The following is a 21,010-nucleotide window of genomic DNA, read 5'->3' as shown; positions in this document are numbered from 1 at the left end:
GTGAACTGATCCAGCCATTCTGGAGAGCAATTTCAACTATACAGGGGCTATAAAAATGTGCATACCCTTTGACCCAGCAATACCACTTCTGGAGCTGTATCCCAAAAAGATCATACAAGTGGGAAATAGACCAGTATGTACAAAAATATTTATAGCAGTTCTTTTTGTGGTGGCAAAGAATTAGAAATCAAGGGGATGCCCATCAATTGAGGAATGGCTAAACAAACTGTGGTATATGAACGTAATGAAATACTATTGTGCTATGAGAAATGAGGAGCAGATGGACTTCATTATATCCTGGAAAGACTTAAATGAACTGATGCTAAGTGAGGGGAACAGAAGCAGAAGAATATTATACACGATTACAGACACAAAGTATCTGTAAGGACTAACTTTGATAGACTTGGCTCTTCTCATCAATGCAAGGTTCAAAGATAGCACCAAAAGATTCATGATGGAAAAAGCTATGCACATCCAGAGAAAGAATTATGGAGTCTGAATGCAGATTGGGGCAAACTATTTGCTCTCTTTTTTTTTTTCCTTCTTTTTAAATGGTTTCATTTCTTCTTTCTCATGTTTCATTCCATTGGTTAGAATTCTTCTTTACAACTGGCCTACTGTGTAAATAAGTTCAATGAGAAGGTATATGTAGAACCTATACTGGATTATATGCCATCTTGTAGGGAGAGAGGTGGTGAGTGAGGGAGAGAAAATGTGGAACTCAAAAACTTATAAGCAAAAAATAAAAAATAAATTAAAAAAAAAGAATGTGTATGTTATTCCCTCTTTAAACCAAATCCTAGGAGAGCAATGTTCACTCATTCCCTTTCACCTACCCCCTCTTCCCTTCCAATAAAACTGCTCTTTCTTGCCACTTTTATGTGAGATAATTTACTCCATTCTATCTCTCCCTTTCTCCCTCTCTCAATATATTCCTCTCTCATCCCTTAATTTTATTTTTTAGATATCATCACTTCATATTCAATTAACCCTGTGCCTTCTGTCTATATGTATGTATATTCCCTTCAACTACCCTAATATTGAGAAAGGTCTCATGAGTTACACATATCATCTTTCCATGTAGGAATGTAAACAGTTCAACTTTAGTAAGTCCCTTATGATTTCTTTTTCCTGTTTACCTCTTCATGCTTCTCTTGATTCTTGTATTTGAAAGTCAAATTTTCTATTCAGCTCTGGTCTTTTCATCAAGAATGCTTGAAAGTCTTCTTTTTCAATGAAAATCCATTTTTTGCCCTGAAGTATTATACTCAGTTTTGCTGGGTAGGTGATTCTTGATTTTAATCCTAGCGCCTTTGACCTCCAGAATATCATATTCCAAGCCCTTTGATCCCTTAATGTAGAAGCTGCTGGATCTTGTGTTATCCTCACTCCACAATACTCAAATTGTTTCTTTCTGGCTGCTTGCAATATTTTCTCCTTGACCTGGGAACTCCGGAATTTGGCTACGATATTGCTATAAGTTTTCGTTTTGGGATCTTTTTCAAGAGGCAATTGGTGGATTCTTTCAATTTCTATTTTATCCTCTGGTTCTAGAATATCAGGGAAGTTTTCCTTGATAATTTTTTGAAAGATGTTGTCTAGGCTCTTTTTTTGATCATGGCTTTCAGGAAGTCCAATAATTTTTAAATTATCTCTCCTGGATGTATTCTCCAGGTCAGTGGTTTTCCCAATGAGATACTTCACACTGTCTTCCACTTTTTCGTTCTTTCAGTTCTGTTTTATAATTTCTTGATTTCTCATAAAGTCACTAGCTTCTACTTGCTCCAATCTAATTTTTAAGGTGGTATTTTCTTCAGTGGTCTTCTGGTCCTCATCTGCTCCAGCCTGGTCTGTCCTGGCGTGGCCCATGCTGGGCTGTGCGCCCCTCCTAGCACCGTGAGACAGACTCTTCCCAGTGACCATCCAGGCAATCTTAGGATGCAGACTTGTCTCATTCTGTCATACCATGGGTTCTGTCGCTCTAGAATTTATTTAGAGTCATTTTTTACAGGTGTTTGGAGGGATTTGGGGGAGAGCTCAAGCGAGTCCCTGTTTTCAAGCCGCCATCTTGGCTCTGCCCCCAAATTATGATACTTCTACTTCATTCACTTAACTGTTCACTTTCCAGTCAAAGAAGGATTTTTTTTTTTTGCATAGGGTGTAAATGCTCCCCAACCCCATTTCCTTATAAAGGCACATAATTTATCCATGCTAGTAGGTTGTGGAGACCCGGAGGATAGCTTCTGTGAATGAACAGAATGTCAATTTGAATCATCCAGGAAGCTGAATTCGTGAAGGTCAGTCATATGAAATAAGTCTGGAAAGGCAGGTAGGAGACAAATTATGGTAGGCCTTATATGCCAGCCTGAGGAAATCATATTTTATCCCGTAGGCGATGGAAACCTATTGAACGTTTTTCCAGCAGGGAAGTGAAAGTAGGTCCTGTGTTTTAGGAAAACTATTACTGGTCACAATGGTGAAGATATTGGAAAGGGGAAAGGCTGAAAACAGGAAGACCAATTAGGAGACTATTCCAGTAAGCCATTCAAAATGTGAAGAGGATCTAAACTTTGATGGTGGTTTTTACAAGAGATATACATGCAAGTAGAATCAATTAAGACTTGACAAATGAGTGGCTATAAGAAACAAGGGAGGGGGGGAGGGGATGGAAGGGAATAAATATTTATATAGCAGCTACTGCCAGGCACAATGCTGTCATTTTGTCCTTCATTCTCAAAGAGGACCACCACATCAGGATGGTGATGTCATGACTTGCAAATGAATTGGATTTAAGTGAGGCAAGGCTGTGCAAAGTCACCATCTTCACTCACTCCTCCAGAGCCCTCTGGGTCCAGTGGGAGATATAGATCAGGAAGGCTGGAGGTGGCCCTGGATGCAGGGTGGGGGGACCTTGGCCTTTTTAAGTTAAGGTCTTTCCTAGGTCTCAGTTTGCCTGAGGCAACTCCCATTCAGTGATTAAGGCTAGGTAAGAAATAAGGCAAAGGCCTCTTTTACCTAGTCCAAAGAGAAAAAAACCAATCAGGGAAGGGAAGACCCTCAGGGTTTCTGGCCTAAACAGAAACATTTAGTATTTACACACACTCTGAGCCTAAGGAGCCCAAATAATGACAATAGTGAGGCTTGGGCTGGGACCTGTTGTGGACAAATCAAGGAGAGCCAGAGTGATCTGGGTTTAAGACATGGTCCTTAAAAAAAGCAATCTAGCCCCATAAACCCCAAGATATCTTGAGAGGTTTCAGCAATCAAAATTTATATTCCTTTGAGCACAGCACCTGCAGGTAAGGGTATGATTCCCTATGTGGACAGAAGGAGAAGAGGGAGGAAGGGAGGGAGGAAGGAAGGAAGGAAAGAAGGAAATAAGGAAGGAAGGAAAGAAGGAACTGCACTGCCCAACTGGAATTGGCCAATCGGGCCCCCAGAGGGGCCTCTTCACAAATTGTTTATCCTTCATTCTCCAAGAGGACCACGCCATCAGGAAGGTGAGGTCATGATTTGCAAGTAAATTGGATTTAAGTGAGGAAGGGCTGTGCAAGTTCACCAGCCTCACTCTCTCTTCCAGAACCATCTAAGGGCAGTGCCAAGATATATAGAACAGGAGGATTGGAGCTGGCCCTGGCCCCGCCAGGCACTATGGTAAGTGTATTATAAGTATCTCATTTGATCCTCACAACAAACCTGGGAGGTAGATGCTGTTATTATGTCCATTTCAAATTGGGAAAACTGAAGCAGACAGATGTTAAGTGATTTCCCCAAAATGACACAGCTAGTGTCTGAGGTTGGATGTGAACTCAGGTCTTCCTGACTGTAAACCCAGAGCTCTGTCCACCTATCCATCTGCCACCAAGAGAAGAAAAGGAGTCCCAAATGACTACAACATCACTTTCTTGGGTAAGGGGAAGGAGTTCCTTCAACAGAAATATGGAAATTTGGAAAAGAACAGGTTTAGAATGGTACTGAAAATAAAATATTTTTGTGGGTGATGTATTAAGCTTAAATATTCAGTCATCACTTTTCCACGTGAATTTTACACCCTGAAAATTTCTTTAGGGTATTTGTGAGTTAATATTTTTTAATCTTTTATTTGGGAGATGTTTCAAAAGAAAATTTTAGATAATTTTAAAGAGCAAATGAAGTAGACAAGGACAAAACTGTATACTGAATGTGCATTGACAATTACAGAAATCTGAGGACTCTGGTACTAAAAGGGAAAAGAAAGGAATAACAAAACTCAAACAAACTCATAAAATTTAAAAGTGGTTGGACTTTCCCAATAAGAAAAATTATCTTGTTAAAACTATAATTTCTTACAAATTCTTTTGCCTATTTTCCACCTGACTTGCATCATAACTTTTAACTCTGACAGAATAAATCTAATCCAGTGCCATGTTTTTACTGTCACTGTTATGGTTACTATATGGTGCCATCAACTTACAACTACACCAATGATTCCCTATATAATAGGTATGAACGGGGTCTGGAATCTGACCACACTCACTAGCCAGTCATCCAACTTCACTCAGCCTAACATATGAGTCATTACTATATATTTCAATTTCTTAATCCTAAACTCTGTAATGATGTAGGGCAGGGCTGTCCAAAATGCATGTGGCCCACAGTGTGATTTTATGTGGCCCAACTGTGGGTTTTAATTTTCACAAGCAAAAAAATAAAATAATTTGCATGGATGCATATTAGATTTTTTTAATTCCATCACTAATAAATAATCTCACTGATGTTAATTTTCTTTGGTGTTTTTAAGCAGCATTACAGACGGAACATGTTGCATGGAATTTTCAATCAATCTGTGGGATGCATTCCGTCTGTATGATGCAGGCTAGTCAGTATGCACCTACCTCTATACTGTCGTGTTGTCACTTTGTTGTTTTGTGTTTGCTTTCGCACACTTCACGCTTTTGCTTGCCCTATTGATGATGCCCATTCCCCCCCTTTTCATTAATGTATTGTATTTTTTATTCTGGGTGCAGCCCTCGAATAATTGTGTTATTTTAATGCGCCCTAAGATAACCTAAGGTTGTATGGCCCTGATCTAGGGGTATGTATAATGAATAATTTTTCTTGTTGGTAAATTTATAATCTCTGCTCATTAATGAATTAGCTTGAGTAACCTCAAACCCTTAAAATACCAGTGGCTAATGCCACTTCACTCATCTAGATATTCTGCCTCACTTCAGTTTGCAGAGACTTGAATCATTATTAAGCATCTTCATATTTTCCTTCAGAATTTAGTCTTTGGTCTTCTCAATAAGCACAGGAAACAGTCTTTCCTAAAATACACTATACTGCTAACTCCTCCGATTCCTCATAAAAGTTCTTTATGGAATTCCCTCAAAAAGTTACCGCAAGACAGTTCTCATAAGAAAGCAGTCCAGTCTTCCTTCCTTCTCTCTGTTGTATGGATTCTTCATAGATCCTCCCGGGTCAGACACACTTTCAGACATAAAGATCCTTTCAGAATATAGTCACATACATTCTTACTTGGAAACTCCTTCTAATAATAATTTATATAGTGCTTTAAGATTTGAAAAGCACTTTGTTCCAAACAACCTTTTCAATGTAGGTAATTGCAAGTATTATCATCCTTTTTCTGAGCCTAATAGATATTAAAGAGATTTGCCCATGTTCACATAACTAGTAAGTGTCTGAAGTGAGATTTGTTGCTCAATATAGAGAGGTACTTCAAGTCATTTCTTAAATGCTACTTCAAACTGTTTTTCTCCCAACACTGTATCAGAGACTGAGCCCTTGACCAGAAGTCTCTATAAGATAGATGAACATTTGAAGCTAAAGTTATACTACCTTGGTATTAATATTTACTTTTTTTAAATGGTAAAACAGTTCAACTAAAACATTTGAGCCTGTACCAACATTCCTTCTATCTATAAGGTCACGGCTGTCCAATTTTTTTTAAGTGATGAAGAAACCTTTGGACAGAGGAGTAAGAAACTTTTCCCCAAGCAACAAAGCAACTAAGAGGCTTCTACACTGACGAAATGACAGGTTTAAAACTCTGCAGTATTCTCTACTTGGCAACTCAATTAAAACCCAATCCAACCTTCCAAATCACGACAAATAATGTCAGACTTTTAGCTTTTTTCTTCTTTTTTTCTTCTCTTATTGTGGATGGCTCTCTGAAAGGGCTACATTGGAAAATATAAGTGAGTGGAAAAAACAAAATATATCAAAATTTATAATTTAAATTATATCAAATTTAAAGGTAAACTAGATTTTTAAAAAAACATCTCCAAACCAGGCAGTATTCTCCTTTCTCTTCCTCTTTATTCACTCTATTCTTAATGTGTTTTTTTTTTCCTCCACTCCAACTGGGAAAATTACCAAATCTCTTAGCAGTTCCTAATAACACAGATGGAAACTAGGCTGTTGTTTCAGTCTGTCCATTATACTCAGAGACTAACAATCAGCCCTGCTTCACAATCAATTTTAAGTGCAAATCAAGTTCTCTGTGGACTTCATCCACCACACAGGGAGATTGCGATAATGGCAGTGCCCTCAAAATGAGTGACATATGCCTTAGTTGAGTAAGGGAAACGACCCAGAGATGACCTAACCCAGTGGTGCCAAAATTCAAATAGAAATAAACTAAACCATAACTAAGGATTTCTGCCAGTCATGTATTGACTTGAAAAACCATGTATTATCTATGTTCTGTTGTATTTTTATTTTGTTCAATATTTCTGAATTACATCTTAATATGATTCTGCTTACAGGCTAGGGAGCCACCTGTTTTGACAGCTCTCTACTCTAAACTCCTGGCTTTGTTTGTAGTCATCCCCACCCGTTCCTGAATCAATGACCTGGTAAATCACTGATCATTTGTTCTCTCATTCTCTCCTCTTCTCTTTCTTTTCCACCACCCTCCAACCAGAACCAAGTACAATACTTTCATGTACCAAATATCAAGGCCTTCCTCATAAGTACAAAGAGAAGACTAGAAAAAGGAAGAAAAGATGGAAGCAAGCATTTATTAAGCACCTATTATGTGCTAAGAGATTTAAAAAAAGTTTCTCATTTGAACAACTCTGGGAAGTAGGTGCCATTTCCCTCAGTTTCCTTACCCCTAAAAAGGGTTTAATAATAGCACCTACCTCCCAGGAATTGTTGTGAGAATAAATATTTGTAAAGCACTTGGCCAAACTTAAAGTGCTATTTAGATGCTAGATGTTTTATTATCACTATTATTATTTCTAAGCATCCTACCTCTAAAGCTGAGGTTCTTAACCTTTTTTGTTGTGGAACCCTTTGGAAATCTGGTAAAGCCTACAGACCCTATATCAGAATTTTTTTAATGCATAAAATATATAGGCTTACAAAGGAAACTAATTGTACTGAAATACAGTTATCAAAAAAAATTTTTTTTCAAAAAAACCCTCATAGATCCCAGATTAAGAATTACTGCTCTAAGAAGTGCTATATAAAGAGTTCCTACATGTGAACATTTTGTTAGGCCTTTTTGATTTTTGTAATTCCAAATCCAGATTTTTAAAAATATTAAATATTAAAAATATCAAGACATGTCTTATGTCATCTCCTTTCCCATCAAAAAGGTCTGCCAGTAACACTGTGACACTTGAGGCAGTTCTTGATCGTATATTTCCATAAATGATCAAAGAGCTCAAAAAGAACCTGCTGTCCATATATCTCTCATTTTACAACTGCAGAAACTAAGGTTCAGAGATGAAGAGAAAAAGTCACACTGCAGCCACAGTGGAATCCAGTTCCTATTATTCCAATTCTACTGCCCTTCCCCCTATACTTTTTTTCCAGGGTGATTTCCAGCCTGTAAGTAGTGATTTATGGTAAATCTCTTAGCCTTCCTGGGTAAAACCCCCTATTCCAACTCTGCTCAAGGATTTTATCAGCACCACCAACCCATCCTCCTTTGCTCAAGTAATTCCTCCTCCCAAAAAGGGGAACCCACTCTCTCTGAGTCCTCCACTCTACCTACTACTCCCTTTCTTCCTTTACTGGTTTCTAGCCCTTCTGATGGCATTCAGAGATCAGCAGTGTGCTGACCTCAAGAAAGTCTAGAAAGAGAGAAAAGACAGTTGAAATGTTGTATCATACATACCTGGAATGTGTCAGGAAGAATTCTTCTCAGAATAATCATTAAGTTAAGCTTCAAGGCTATGAATCTCAAACAGAAACCAGCAATTTAACTTAGTCTTTATTCTCTCCGTTGTTTTTAGACATGCCCTCCAATATTTTATTTCCTTTTTCTCTCAACAAATGAATGCTTTCTTCTTGCTTATGTTAAATTTGTAATTTTAAAAAAGCATTCATTTTTCATTCGTTTGCTTATCAGTATGCAACCACAGGAAAATGACAAGCCAGGAAATACGGTGGTGACACAGAGCAAAGTAGAGTCTACTTACATTAGCAGGTACTATAAAATATTTTGCCTGGGCCATTGAGACTGACCGAAACAGATTCTGAATATTGGGATGACTTGATCATATTGTAACATCCTCATTTTGTTGTTCAGTCCTGTCTGACTCTCCATGATCCCATTTGGGGTTTTCTTGGCAAAGACACTGAAGTGGTTTGCCATTTCCTTCTCCAGCTCATTTTACAGAGGAAACTGAGGCAAATGGTTAAGTGACTTGCACAATGTCACAGCTAATTAGTGTCCGAGGCCAAATTTGAACTCAGGTCTTCCTGACTCCAAGTCCAACACTCTATCCACTGCTCCACCTAGCTGCTCCTAATATCCTCATAGGTCGTCCAAATATAAGGCTTATTACAGTGCCTGGCATGTAGTAGGAGCTTAATAAATGTAGACTGATTGATGTCAGTGTTTCTCTATTCATCTTTGCTACTTTTTGTCTCAACTAGTCCTACTAATTCCCTTTTCAACCACGATTTTATCACCCAATTCATTACCATTCAAGCCTAAAATTTACAATCCTCAGTCCAATCCAGGTCAAGTACAGGACTAGGGATTACAGTTTCCATAAACATAAACCCTGTGTACCTCCACCCCACATTTCTCTCATGTGTGCCAACTTCCTCTGCAAACTTCTGGGTATGCGTTATCTCCATCAGCTCCCAGCAGAATACCCAGAGTAAGCTACAATGGATCAGTTACCACAGAATCTATGTCCTATTCTCCTAAACTCTGGAGAACTCTTGACCCAAAATCCTGAGGCAGTGAGCTTATATACAAGTTTGTACACTCTGCCAACCCATGAAAGGCTTTTCTGGGGAAAGGGAATTGCCAATCCTGAAATGCCTTCATCTTCCCAATCCCAAAGCTTAGGAAAGGTACTAGGGGCAGCTAGATGGTGCAATGGAATAGAACTCTAGGCCTAGAGTCAGAAATCTGACTTGAACCTGAGTTCAAATACAGCCTCAGGCACTTACTGGCTTCCTACCCTAGGCAAGTCACTTAATCCCTCTTTGCCTCAGTTTTCTCAACTGTAAAAATGGGACCAATGATACCTCTCAGGATTATTGTGAGGATCGAATGATACAATGATTGTAAAGTGCTTGGCACACAGTAAGTGCTATATAAAAGTTATTATTAGTGATTATTAGTAGCAGGGCTACCTTGTCTAGAACTGAGACCTGTATTTCTCTGGCTGCCCTACAGGTATTAAGAGATGAAAAGCAGAGCGCTCATCACCATGCCCTATGTGTGTGGAAGATGTAGTCAGTGCCGTACGGCAGAAAGATAGAGCACTGGTTCTGGAATCAGAATTCAAAGCTCACGTCTGATACTTTGTGACCTTGGGGAAGTCATTTAAAGTCCCCCTGCCTCAGTTTCCTCACTTGTGGAATGACAATCTGGGGCTAACAAGTATCTGAGACCCCTCCCAGCTCTAGACAGAGAATCCCACGATCCTATGATTTCCGGTCTCATAATACCATACAAAATAGAGAAGTAACTGATTTGCTTAAAAGTCCACAGTAGGGCAAGTGACAAGGCCAGGGATAAGGCCCAGACTTCCTGACTCCGATTCCGGTTCCACTTCCACTCTGCTCTCTTTAACAACTGCCCCACTCCTTCTGTACTAATGCTCTCAAACTCTTTAAGGGATAGGAGAGAGAAGAAATGGGGTGGATAGGTGCTGAAAGAGATTATCTCTTAGTTCAACTAGGTGATCAGAGGACCCAGAGTCAGAAAGACCTGAACTCAAATCCTGGGCAAGTCACTTAAACCTGTCTATCTCAGTTTGCTCATCTGTAAAATGGAGAAGATAATAATAGCACATATCTCCCAGGGTTATTACCAGGACAAAATGAAATATTTGTAAAACGCTTTGTAAATCTCATAGTGCTGCAGAAAAGCTAGTTAACATAATGCATTATTTACATTTACTATGTCACAAAATTAAAGGCTAACCTGCTCATAATTTTCACAGGGAAAGAGTGATTTTTTTTAGTACCATATTAGTACCCTATTCCCAGAGACGGAATGGTCTCTCTAGCTTTATCTATGATAAAAACCATGACAATACTGCCTTAAAACCTAAAAATACCTAATTTACTACTTAGAATTCCTACAATTGCCAGAAAGTTGTTAAATATTCCTAAGTCAATTTAAATCTGAAAAAAAAAATAGAGCTTTACAAGTAGAGTCGAGTCCCTAGGTATAAGTAATTCAGAATGGCTGGTTTAGTTTATGTACTCTTAAAGTATTTCCATATTTATTCATGATTAAAAATGCCATCCACTTCCAGAGAAAGAACTGATAGAATATGAATGCAGATCGAAGCATACTTTTTTTTTACTTTATTTTTCTTCTGTTCTTTTTGTTTGTGTTTTCTTTCACAACATGACTAATACAGAAATACATTTTGTATGACTGCATATATACACCTTATATCAAATTGCTTGCCTTCTCAATGAGGGGGGATGGGAGAAAGGAGAAAGATAATTTGGAACTCAAATTTTTTTAAATGAATGTTAAAAGTTTTCACATGTCATTGGAAAAAATATTTTAAAATATATTCCTATATTTAAGCCAAAGAACAAACCCTTTAAAAATTCTATGACATCAATGTTTACCCAAATAATTAATTACTTTGGAATATACACAACATCTCCTTTTGGGCTGAGGAGAAAAGAAGGGTGAAGAAGGTTGTGATCAGGGAGAAAGTTATTTTTAGTTGGTGTTTTCTTAAAGCCAGCATCTATTTCCTCAGTGAGTTTCATAAAGGCACCCTTCTTTCAACTCACTTAGGATTAGTATAGAGGGGGAAAATGAGCCTGATTGATGCTAACCTAGTACCCCAGTCAAAAGAGCCTAAAATAACAGATGCCAAAAACAACTGGAGATAAATGCATAGATCAATGCCAACTTTCCTCACACAGCATCCCCAGTCTAATGAGGTATAAAATTCACTGTCAAAACAGTACTGAACACCAAGCCAGAATCACTGAATTTGAAAGTTAGAAAGCCCCTCAACAGCCATCCATAAACAAAAAGAATCCCCACTCTAATATACTAAAACAATAGAAAAACAAAGATTAAAAAAAGGATGCTTTGATCTGCATTCAGACTCCATCAGTTCTTTCTCTGAAGGTGAACAGCATTTTTCATCAGGAGTAAATATGGAAATATGTCAAGAGTACATAAACTAAACCGTCATTCTGAATTACTTATATCTAGGGACTCAGCTCTACTAGTAAAGCTTCTGCATGAAGACCTCCAAGGAGGGAAAACCAATTACCTTCCAAGTAGGCCTTAAGAACAGGTGTAAAGGTTGGGAAATCTCTCCAGACATCAAACCTAAATTTGGCTCTCTGTAACAGCTAGGAGGCACAGTGGGAGTGCCAGGCCTAGAGTCAAGACGACTCATCTTCTGAAGTTCAAATATGGCCTCAGACACTTACTAGCTGTGTGACCCTGGGCAAGTCACTTAACCCCATTTGGCTCAGTTTCATCATCTGTAAAATGAGCTGGAGAAGGAAATGGCAAACCACTCCAGTATCTTTACCAAGAATATCCCAAATGGGGTCATGAAGGGTTGGACATGACTGAAAAACAAGTGAACAAAAACTTCAATGTTTTCAGGTTCTTCCTCCTGGGCCAAACTGAACAAGTCTTAACCCTTTTCTCAATGACAGCCTTTCAACTACTTGAATACTGCCACTCTGTACCTACACACACACACACACACACACACACACACACACTCTCTCTCTCTCTCTCTCTCTCTCTCTCTCTCTCTCTGTCTCTCTCTCTCTCTCTGGCTAAACATACCCAGTTTCTTCAGCTAATCCTCACATACCTTGGACTCAAAGTCCTTTGCCACCATCTTGGCTGAATTCTTCTGGACACCCTCCAGCCTATTAAGGTCTGTCTTAAACCACTGGGCCTAGTATTGAATTTAACACCCTAGATAAGATCTAACTAGGGCACACTACAATGGGATTAACACTCCTGCATTCCAGGAAGCTAAACCTCTCTTAATTCAGTCAAAGATCCAATTAGCTTTTTTGGCTATCACATCACTCTGCTGGACAAGGAGGACACTAACACTCCTTTTCAGAAAAATTATTGCCAATCTATACCTCCCTTCACACCTCCCCATCTTATAATCAGTGAATTTCATTTTCTGTACCCAAGTACAAGACTTTATAGTTATATAAGATGAATTTTTCATCTCATTAGACTCAGCCCAGAACTCTAGCCTATGAAGATCCCTTTGGAGTCCCATTTTGTCATGCAGTGGGTTAGCTATCCCTCCTAGCTTTGTATCATCTGCAAATCTAATGAGCATTTCACCAATGCCTTTATCCAAAAAAAAAGAAAGAAAAAAAAAGAAAAACTTAAATTGCACAAGTCTAATCCCTGAGGCACTGCCCTACAGACCCTTTGCCAAAAAATAACAGAAACATCAACAAACTAATGGCTCTTCAAGATATCCAACCAGCTCTCAATCTTTCAAATTATTCTAATATCTTAATTCATCTTGCTCCATCTTCTTCACAAGAATACTAGGAGACAATTTACCAAAAGCCTTGCGAACAGCATTTCCTTCATTTACTAGTTTATTTTATCTGGTCCAAAAAAAAAAAAAAAAGGAAATAAGGTGGCATGACCAGTTCTTGAAGAAGCATAATGGCTCTTTGTAATAGTCACCCTCCTTTTTAGCTGTTAGACAAGCATCTCTTTAATAATCTAGTCTACATTTTCCCAGGAACGAAAGTCAAGCTCCTTGGCCTATAGTTTACAGACTCTAATTGGGAGAAGGTACATACTATTTTTAACTCTAATGGATCTGTGATTTCATCTATGTGAATACTCTATCCAACAATGCAGACCTCAACTCATCTATACCTGCCTATCCTGTTCTCGAAGGGATCCAACCAGCCTACGGAGAGCTTTGATCTTCGACACTGCATGGATACCAGTGGGGCATGTAGGCTGCCCATCTGGTTATCTCTTGCTCTCAATATGTAACTGCCCCATTTTTTCTTTTACCACATCTCTCCCAAACAGAAACTATCATATGATTAAGCTTCCTTCCACTTTCACATGTGTCCTCTATAATATACAGATTTGGTTAAAGTTTACCTCATTTGGTTTGTGCCTTATATGTGGCCGCTGCTCAATAAAAACTAATAATGAATAGGGCCAGAAAAAGTAACTACTTAACAGTGTGACCAAAAATATCCCTGCTGGCATCCACAATCAGGATGCCTGAATATTTTTACCATTAGTCCTTCCTTAAGGACCTTTGGGAGACTAGTGAAGTTGAAGCTAATGTTACCAGAAAAGAGTAACAGAATAACTCAGTTACAAGACTGAGTCCAGAGGAAACAGATAAAACAGCCTTTCTTCAATCCTATCTTCCTTATCATCAATCCTATACTATCTTAAATCCCTCCTTATCTACTGGTTCCAATCCCATCATCTACCTAGGTGCCCAGGTTGGTCTTCCAGTCCTTAAAACCCCTTTCTTGACTGCCATACTTTTAAGCTATTGTCCTCTATTTTTCCTCCCTTTCACAAATTCCTTAAAAAAAGGTCTCCATTTGTTACCTCCATTCCCTTTCCTTCCCCTTCACTAGCCAGCCTCTTACAATCTGGTTTCTGATACCCACTTGACTGAAACAGCTATTTCCAAGATTATCACCAAGTCAAAGCAATATGCATTTATTAAAAGCTGACTATGCATCAGGCACTGTTGTTAAGCAGTAGGAAAACAGAATGGCAAAAACAGTCCTTGCCAGCAAAGAGCCAACACCCCAACACCGTACAGGAGAAGACAATGTAAATAACTATGTATACAAGATAGATATCATACATACACACACACACACACACACACACACAAACATGCGGAGAGAGAGAGAGATAATTGGGGGCAATCTCCGAGGGAAGACACCCAATGGTCTTTTTTTAGTTCTCATTGTACTTGACCTTTTAGCTGTTTGTAACCCTCCAGACCAACCCCTACTCCCATCTTTTTGACCCATTCCTTCTCAGGCTCCTCACCCAAACCCCTTCAGCCATTAAGAGTGGCTGTCTCTCAAAGCAGGGCAACTGAGGCTCTTCTCTTTCTGCATCCTCTCTCCTCTGCTCCTATGGATTCTATGCATTTCTATGCCAATGACTCCCAAGTCCCGAACTCACAACTGTCCCCTGGACATTCTACCATGATGTACAATAGCCACCTCAAATTCAACACGTCCAAAAATATACTTCATTTCTCACACCATCCTTCCAATCACTCCGGTACTCAATTCCTCCCTCTCTCAATTAGTTTGCCAATTATCATTGATCTGGGGGCAGCTGGACTCAGCAAATACTGTGATGCGCCTGGAGTCAGAAAGACCTAAGTTCAAATCCAGCTTCAGACACTTATTTGCTATGTGACACTGAGCAAGTCACTTAACCTCGGTTTGTCTTAATCCACTAGAGAAGGAAATGGCAAACCACTTCTTTGCCAAGAAAATCCCATGGACAGAACAGCATCGTTGTGCTATGGTCCGTAAGGTCACAAAGAGTCGGACAAGACTGAAGGACTGAACAACAGCACTGTTGATCCTCCTTCCCTTTCAGGGGATGGGGAAGAGGTCTCTATCTTTTCTCTAATGGACCACTGCAGGAGCCTCCCAACTGATCCTTCTGCATCTTCTTTTTCTCCCCTCTAATCCAGCCTCCACAAAGATAATAAATTGATAATCCTAAAACACAGGTCCAATAATATAATCCCTCCTCTGCCACCACTCCCTCCTCAAAATACAAAAACAAAAACTTGCCCCTAGGATAATATATAAAATGCAAAATCTTCAGTCCACATTTAAAGCCCCATAATCAAGTTCCAGGACAGCTAGGTGGCCAGTGGATAGGACACTGGGCCCTGAAATCAGGAAGATTCATCTTCATGAGTTCAAATCTGACCTCAAACACTTATTAGCTGTGTGACCCTGGGTAAGTCACTTAGCCCTGTTTGGGTCAGTTTCTTCATCTCTAAAATGAGCTGGAGAAGGAAATGGCAAACCACTCTAGGATCTTTGCCAAGAAAACCCCAAAATGGGGTCACAGAGAGTTAGACACAACTGATGCAAGTGAACAACAGTCAGGTTCCAACCTACCCTTTGTAATCATTTTGTATTACTCCCCCTTTCACATATTCATGATTCCAAACAAACTGGCCTATTAGCTGTTCCCCATATGCAACAATCCATCTTTCACCTCCATGTCTTCCCAAGTCTATAACACACTCCCACCTTACCTCAACCTAACAGAATTTGTACCAGTCTTTCTTGAAAATATAGCTTGGGTACTGTTCCCCCCATGCAAGGTTTTTCCTCATCTCACCATAATTATTGGCACTCCCTCCCTCCTGAAACTATTTTTAAATATTTTATTTTTTCCCAATTATATGTAAAAACATCCTCTAACATTTACTTTTTAAAATTTTGAGTTCCAAATTCTCTCCATCCTTCCTTCCTCCCATTTTCCCTCATTAAGAAGTCAGCAATTTAAGAGACTTACTAAAGTTGAACTGCTTTGTTTACATTCCTACATGGAAAGATGATGTGTATGATTCATGAGACCTCAGTATTAGGGTAGCTGAAGGGAATATGCATATATATATATATTTATGTATATATGTATATGTGAGTGTGTATGTACATATGTATGTGTATATATAGAGAGAGAGAGAGAGAGCAGGCACAGAGTGAGTTGAAGATGAAGGAAAGATATCTAAAAGAAATAAAATCAAATTAAGGGATGAAAGAGGAATATATTGAGAGAGAGAGATAGGGAGAGATAGAATGGGGTAAATTATTTCGCATAAAAGTGGCAAGAAAAAGCAGTTCTGTAGGAAGAGAAGAGAAGGCAGGTGAGGGGGAATGAGTGAATCTTGCTCTCATCAAATTTGACCTGAGGAGGGAATGTCATACATACTCATTTGCGTATCTTACCCCACAGGAAAAAAGGAGGAAGAAGATAAAAAAAGGGGGGATGATAGAAGGGAGGGCAGATGGGGATGGAGGTAATCAAAAACAAACACTTTCGAAAGGGGACAGGGTCAAGGGAGAAAATTCAATAAAGGGGTATAGGTTAGGAAGGAGCAAAATATAGTTAGTCTTTCACAACATGAGTATTGTGGAAGGGTTATACATAATGATACACATGTGGCCTATGTTGAATTGCTTGACTTCTTAGGGAGGGTGGGTGGGAAGGGAAGAGGGGAGAGAATTTGGAACTCAAAGTTTTAAAAGCAGATGTTCAAAAGCAAAAAAAAAAAAGTTTTTGCATGCAACTAGAAAATAAGATACACAGGCAATGGGGCGTAGAAATTTATCTTGCCCTACAAGAAAGGAAGGGAAAAGGGGCTGGGAGGGGAGTGGAGTGATGCAAGGGAGGGCTGACCAGCATAGGTCAAGAACAGGGCAATCTTGGAGTGGGGGGGAGGGTAGAAATGGGGAGAAAATTTGTAATTCAAACTCTTGTGAAAATCAATGCTAAAAACTAAATAAATAAAAAGTTACATGGAAAAAAAAGTAGTCAAGCAATTTGACACAGGTTATACATGTGCAGTCATGCAAAACATATTTCCATATTAGTCATGATATTAAAGAAAACACAAACTAAAGTAAAAAAAGTATGCTTCAATCTGCATTCAGACTCTATCGGTTCTCTCTCTGGGGGTAGATAGCATTTTTCATCATAACTCCTTCAGAACTGTCTTGGATCACTGTATCACTGGAATAGCTAAGTCACTCACAGTTGATCCTTGTACAATATCGCTGTTACTGTGTACAATGTTCACCTGGTTCTGCTCATTTCACTTTCCATCAGTTCATGTATGTCTTTCCAGGTTTTTCTGAAAGCATTCTGCCCATCATTTCTCATAGCACAATAGTATTCCATCTTGAAATTATTCTGCACATATTTTGTATTTACTTACACGTGTGGGTCCAATGGCAAATATTCTCCCAGTAAAAAATAAGCTTGAGATCACAGACTCTTTTCAGTCTGTGTATCCCCAGTGCCCCCAGCTCACTTATTCTGTACACAATAGGTATTAAATGTTAATTGAATATTCAAGGTACTGTGCAAAGATGAATAAGAAAAAACTGGAAATAGAGTGGGTACCTATCAAAATAGGACTAGCTAAACAAACTGTCACAAGAATATAATGGAGTATTATTGCAGCATACATGAGTTCAAATGCAGCCTTAGACATTTACTAGCTGTGTGACTTTGCCTCAGTTTCCTCAACTGTGAAATTAACAGTATCTACCTTACAGGATGGTTGCGTGAGGATCAAATGAGGTATTTGTAAAGCGCTTAGCACAGTGTCTGGCATACAGTAGGTGCTACATAAATGCCTATTCTCGTCCCTTTGCCCCATACAACAAGAAAAATATGAGGAATTCAAAGAAATATGGGAAGACTTGTAGGAAGAGATATGAAGCAAAATAAGCAGAACCTGTAGAATGATATATAAAATGACCATAGTAATGTAAAAGAACAATACTGAAAAACAACTGACCTGAGATGAATTGCAATGACCCATTTTAGGCCTAGAGAAAAAAAAGAAACATCACACTTTTCTCCCGCCAAGGGAGAGAGGCGGATGAATACAATTCCATGCAATGTTCAACAACATTAAGGAATTCTACTGTAACATTATGAAATAAATGGTGCAATCTTTATCTTTGGAGATCACCCAAATTGCTAACCACAATAGAAAGACATTCTAATTTTCAATTCTTCTTATTAAAAAAGATTAGACAAGCCTCTCTCCCTGAGTACTCACCTTTTTAAAAAATGACACTTTATTATTCAAAAATTTGAAAAAAGGGATAGAAAAAGAATTAGATATCCAATTTCTTACATTTTAGGCATCAATCCTATTTCTTGGTAGATGGATATGTGTGAACATAAACTTTTCCAACACATTCTGAAATATGAATGAATTCTTCAAAATTCCTAAATCTAGAACCTTACAGGTATTTTATATCAAACCGGTTTGTTTTGTTTATGAGGTACAAGGAATAATGGGCTAGTTTTACGGATTTTTCTTTATTTTTTTATAGGAGTATTTCTAAAAACCCAAGCCTGACTACTTACTGAAATGGGAGGAGATTATAAATAAAACACCACTCATCTTACAATTATGGAGCTCCACACATTAAAGCTCAAAAGAGATAACTACTGAGCCTATGGCAGAAATTATACTACAGATAATTATCTTTTTAAAGGATTTAGTATGAAAGATCTGTATTAAACACAAAAGTCTATGTTAAATAACTTTACTAGCTGATCCTCAAAACTATAAATAATTAAAGTAATACCTGCAAGGGAAAGGAAATTCAAAATTAAAGTTGCTATCACTAACTTATTTTACCAGTATCTATAGAAAGAAAGGTTACTACTTACTAAACAGAATCAGTCAGCAGGACATTGACTTCCAATGTGTGCCTGTGAATGCACGAAGCCACCCACACTTTCTAACTCAGTGTCTCCTCAATGACCAACAGCACACAATTTTTAGAAAAGGGGTGGGGGTGGGGGGGCAGGGTGCAATGGAAAAAAAAATATGTTTTTGAAGCCAGTCTTTACAGGAACCAGTTCTAGGCCTCCTGCTCTAACCGACTTAGTCTCCCACCCCAACCACATTCAAAATACCTGGAAACAAGAAAGTGAGCGCTACACGATAACTACTGGAGAATAATGAAAGTGACCTAAGCTTTGGTATAAAGTTCTCTTTTCCAGGTAATTAATCTACTTCCTGCTTTAAAAACAAACAAAAACGAAACAAACCCATTCAACGAATTTTATGCTGCACCAAGTACTGCAATATCACAATCCGAAACTGTGAATCCAGCACTTTTATCTGAAGTGAAAGTAGTTGGTTTTACATGGGATTTGAGTTTCTGAAGCAAACTCAACCGAAGTCTGTATGACAACGGAACCTTGTAAGTTCCCAAATTGCTTTGTCCCACCTGATGTCACAAATCACCTACTTTCCCACTTACAGTGGAGGGCCCTAGAAACTAGCAAGTCTAGAGCTCAGAAACCGACCACACTGAGCGTCGTGGTGAAAAGCGCTTTAAAATTATGTGGGCGTCTCAAAGCCCGTTTGGTATGGGACTCTCACTGCAGGGGGGCTTTGGGACTGGAGTTATGCACACACAGGGTCAGAAAGGATGGGACCAATGTAGTGGGACCAGCTAAAGAAGGTCCTTTTGAAGTTTCCCCATCCCTCCAATTCTGCTGCCACCTCTCCTCACTCCCCGTGCAAGCCTTCTTGCTCCTCTCCTAAAACCTTCTTGCACCCACTTAAGTTTCTATTTTAGCAAATCAGAACTGCGTCGGGGGGCAGAGCAGGCGCCTTAATCGATCATCAATCAATCAACATTTATTAAGCGCCTACTATGTGCCATCCTTCCCACCCCACTTCCCCATCACTCAAGGGAGTTCGATTGTGACTCCCCAAGTTTCTTCCCCGCCTCTGTCATATTGGGCACTTGGGCTCCACGGAGGAGTAACTTTGCCATCGGCCCACACTGGGGCTTCCCGGGAGCAGGGGGTGGAAATGCCGCAGGTCTGTCTGCCAGCCGCACCCCTGCTTCGGGGCGGGAGCGGGGCTGACCTTCATCGGGCAGCCAGGGACCGGGCCTTGCAAAGCGAAGCTGCCCTCCTCCCTGGCTCCCCGGCCTCCAGCCTGCCCCTGCAGCCCCTGCCCCATCCCCGCCCCCCACCGCCCCAGAGGGCGGCGAGCCAGGCGGCAGAGGCGGCAGCCCCGCCGTGTGGCAGGCCCGGGCCAAGTGCACGGGGCTAGCGGCAGGGCAGCGGCTCGGCTCGCACCACTCACCGCTGGTGAACGGCTCCATTTTTTCCCCGCGGCGGCTCGGCGCTGAAGCAGTGCACAAGCTTCCGACTTGTGGACCCAAACCGAGCCTGCCTACTGAGCATGCCCAGGCTCGGCGACTTTAAAGAGACAACCAGCAAAGCAAGGCCGTTCCACCGCTTCGCCAGAATCCGCTCCGGGTTTTAGCTGGGGCTGCGAACCTGGAGCAGGGAAAGCAAGGCGGGAGGGCGGGGGGTGGGGGTGGGGGAGCAGTGCGTGCGCTCTTGGGTTCCGAACCTCCACCAGCTTCGGGGACGGAGCAGTGGGGCGGGGCCAATTCCTCCTAAATAGAGACGCAGCCCCGCCCCTCTCCTCCCCAGCTCCCTGCCAGGGACTTGCGTTAGAGACCAGCTTAAGGGAGGAGAAATGGATACTTGCTAGCAGACTGACGGAGATGCGAGGAAGGCCAAGTTTTGGAAGCACCAGTCGCACGTTGGGTATCTTGCCCCAGCAGTCAAAAATTGGAGGGAGAAGTTCCGGGGGCTCGTGGAAAGGCTGCAGAAGCGTGCAGGGGACCCCCCTGAACCCCGAGCTAAGGGGGAAAGGCATTCACCCCTCCACCGCTTCCCCGGTACCCGCTAGAATCCCCGGGCAGTACTCCATCCCCATGTGGTGGAAGGACT

The 21,010-nt window shown here is 40.2% G+C and overlaps 1 protein-coding gene across 1 annotated transcript in view; it reads right to left on the bottom strand.

The window, feature by feature from the left end:
* Positions 1-20,433, bottom strand: part of LOC118857610 (leucyl and cystinyl aminopeptidase) — a 144,522-nt gene extending 124,089 nt beyond the window's left edge. The window contains exon 1 of the mRNA XM_036768230.1: positions 20,352-20,433. Within this exon, the coding sequence (XP_036624125.1) occupies positions 20,352-20,370 (19 nt within the window). The 5' untranslated portion in view covers positions 20,371-20,433. The remainder of the gene's footprint in view (positions 1-20,351) is intronic.
* Between the last annotated feature and the right edge of the window lie 577 nt (positions 20,434-21,010).

The sequence above is a fragment of the Trichosurus vulpecula genome, chromosome 1 (genome assembly GCF_011100635.1).
Source record: "Trichosurus vulpecula isolate mTriVul1 chromosome 1, mTriVul1.pri, whole genome shotgun sequence".
Lineage (NCBI taxonomy): Eukaryota > Metazoa > Chordata > Mammalia > Diprotodontia > Phalangeridae > Trichosurus > Trichosurus vulpecula.
This window is presented reverse-complemented; position numbering and strand designations above follow the sequence as displayed.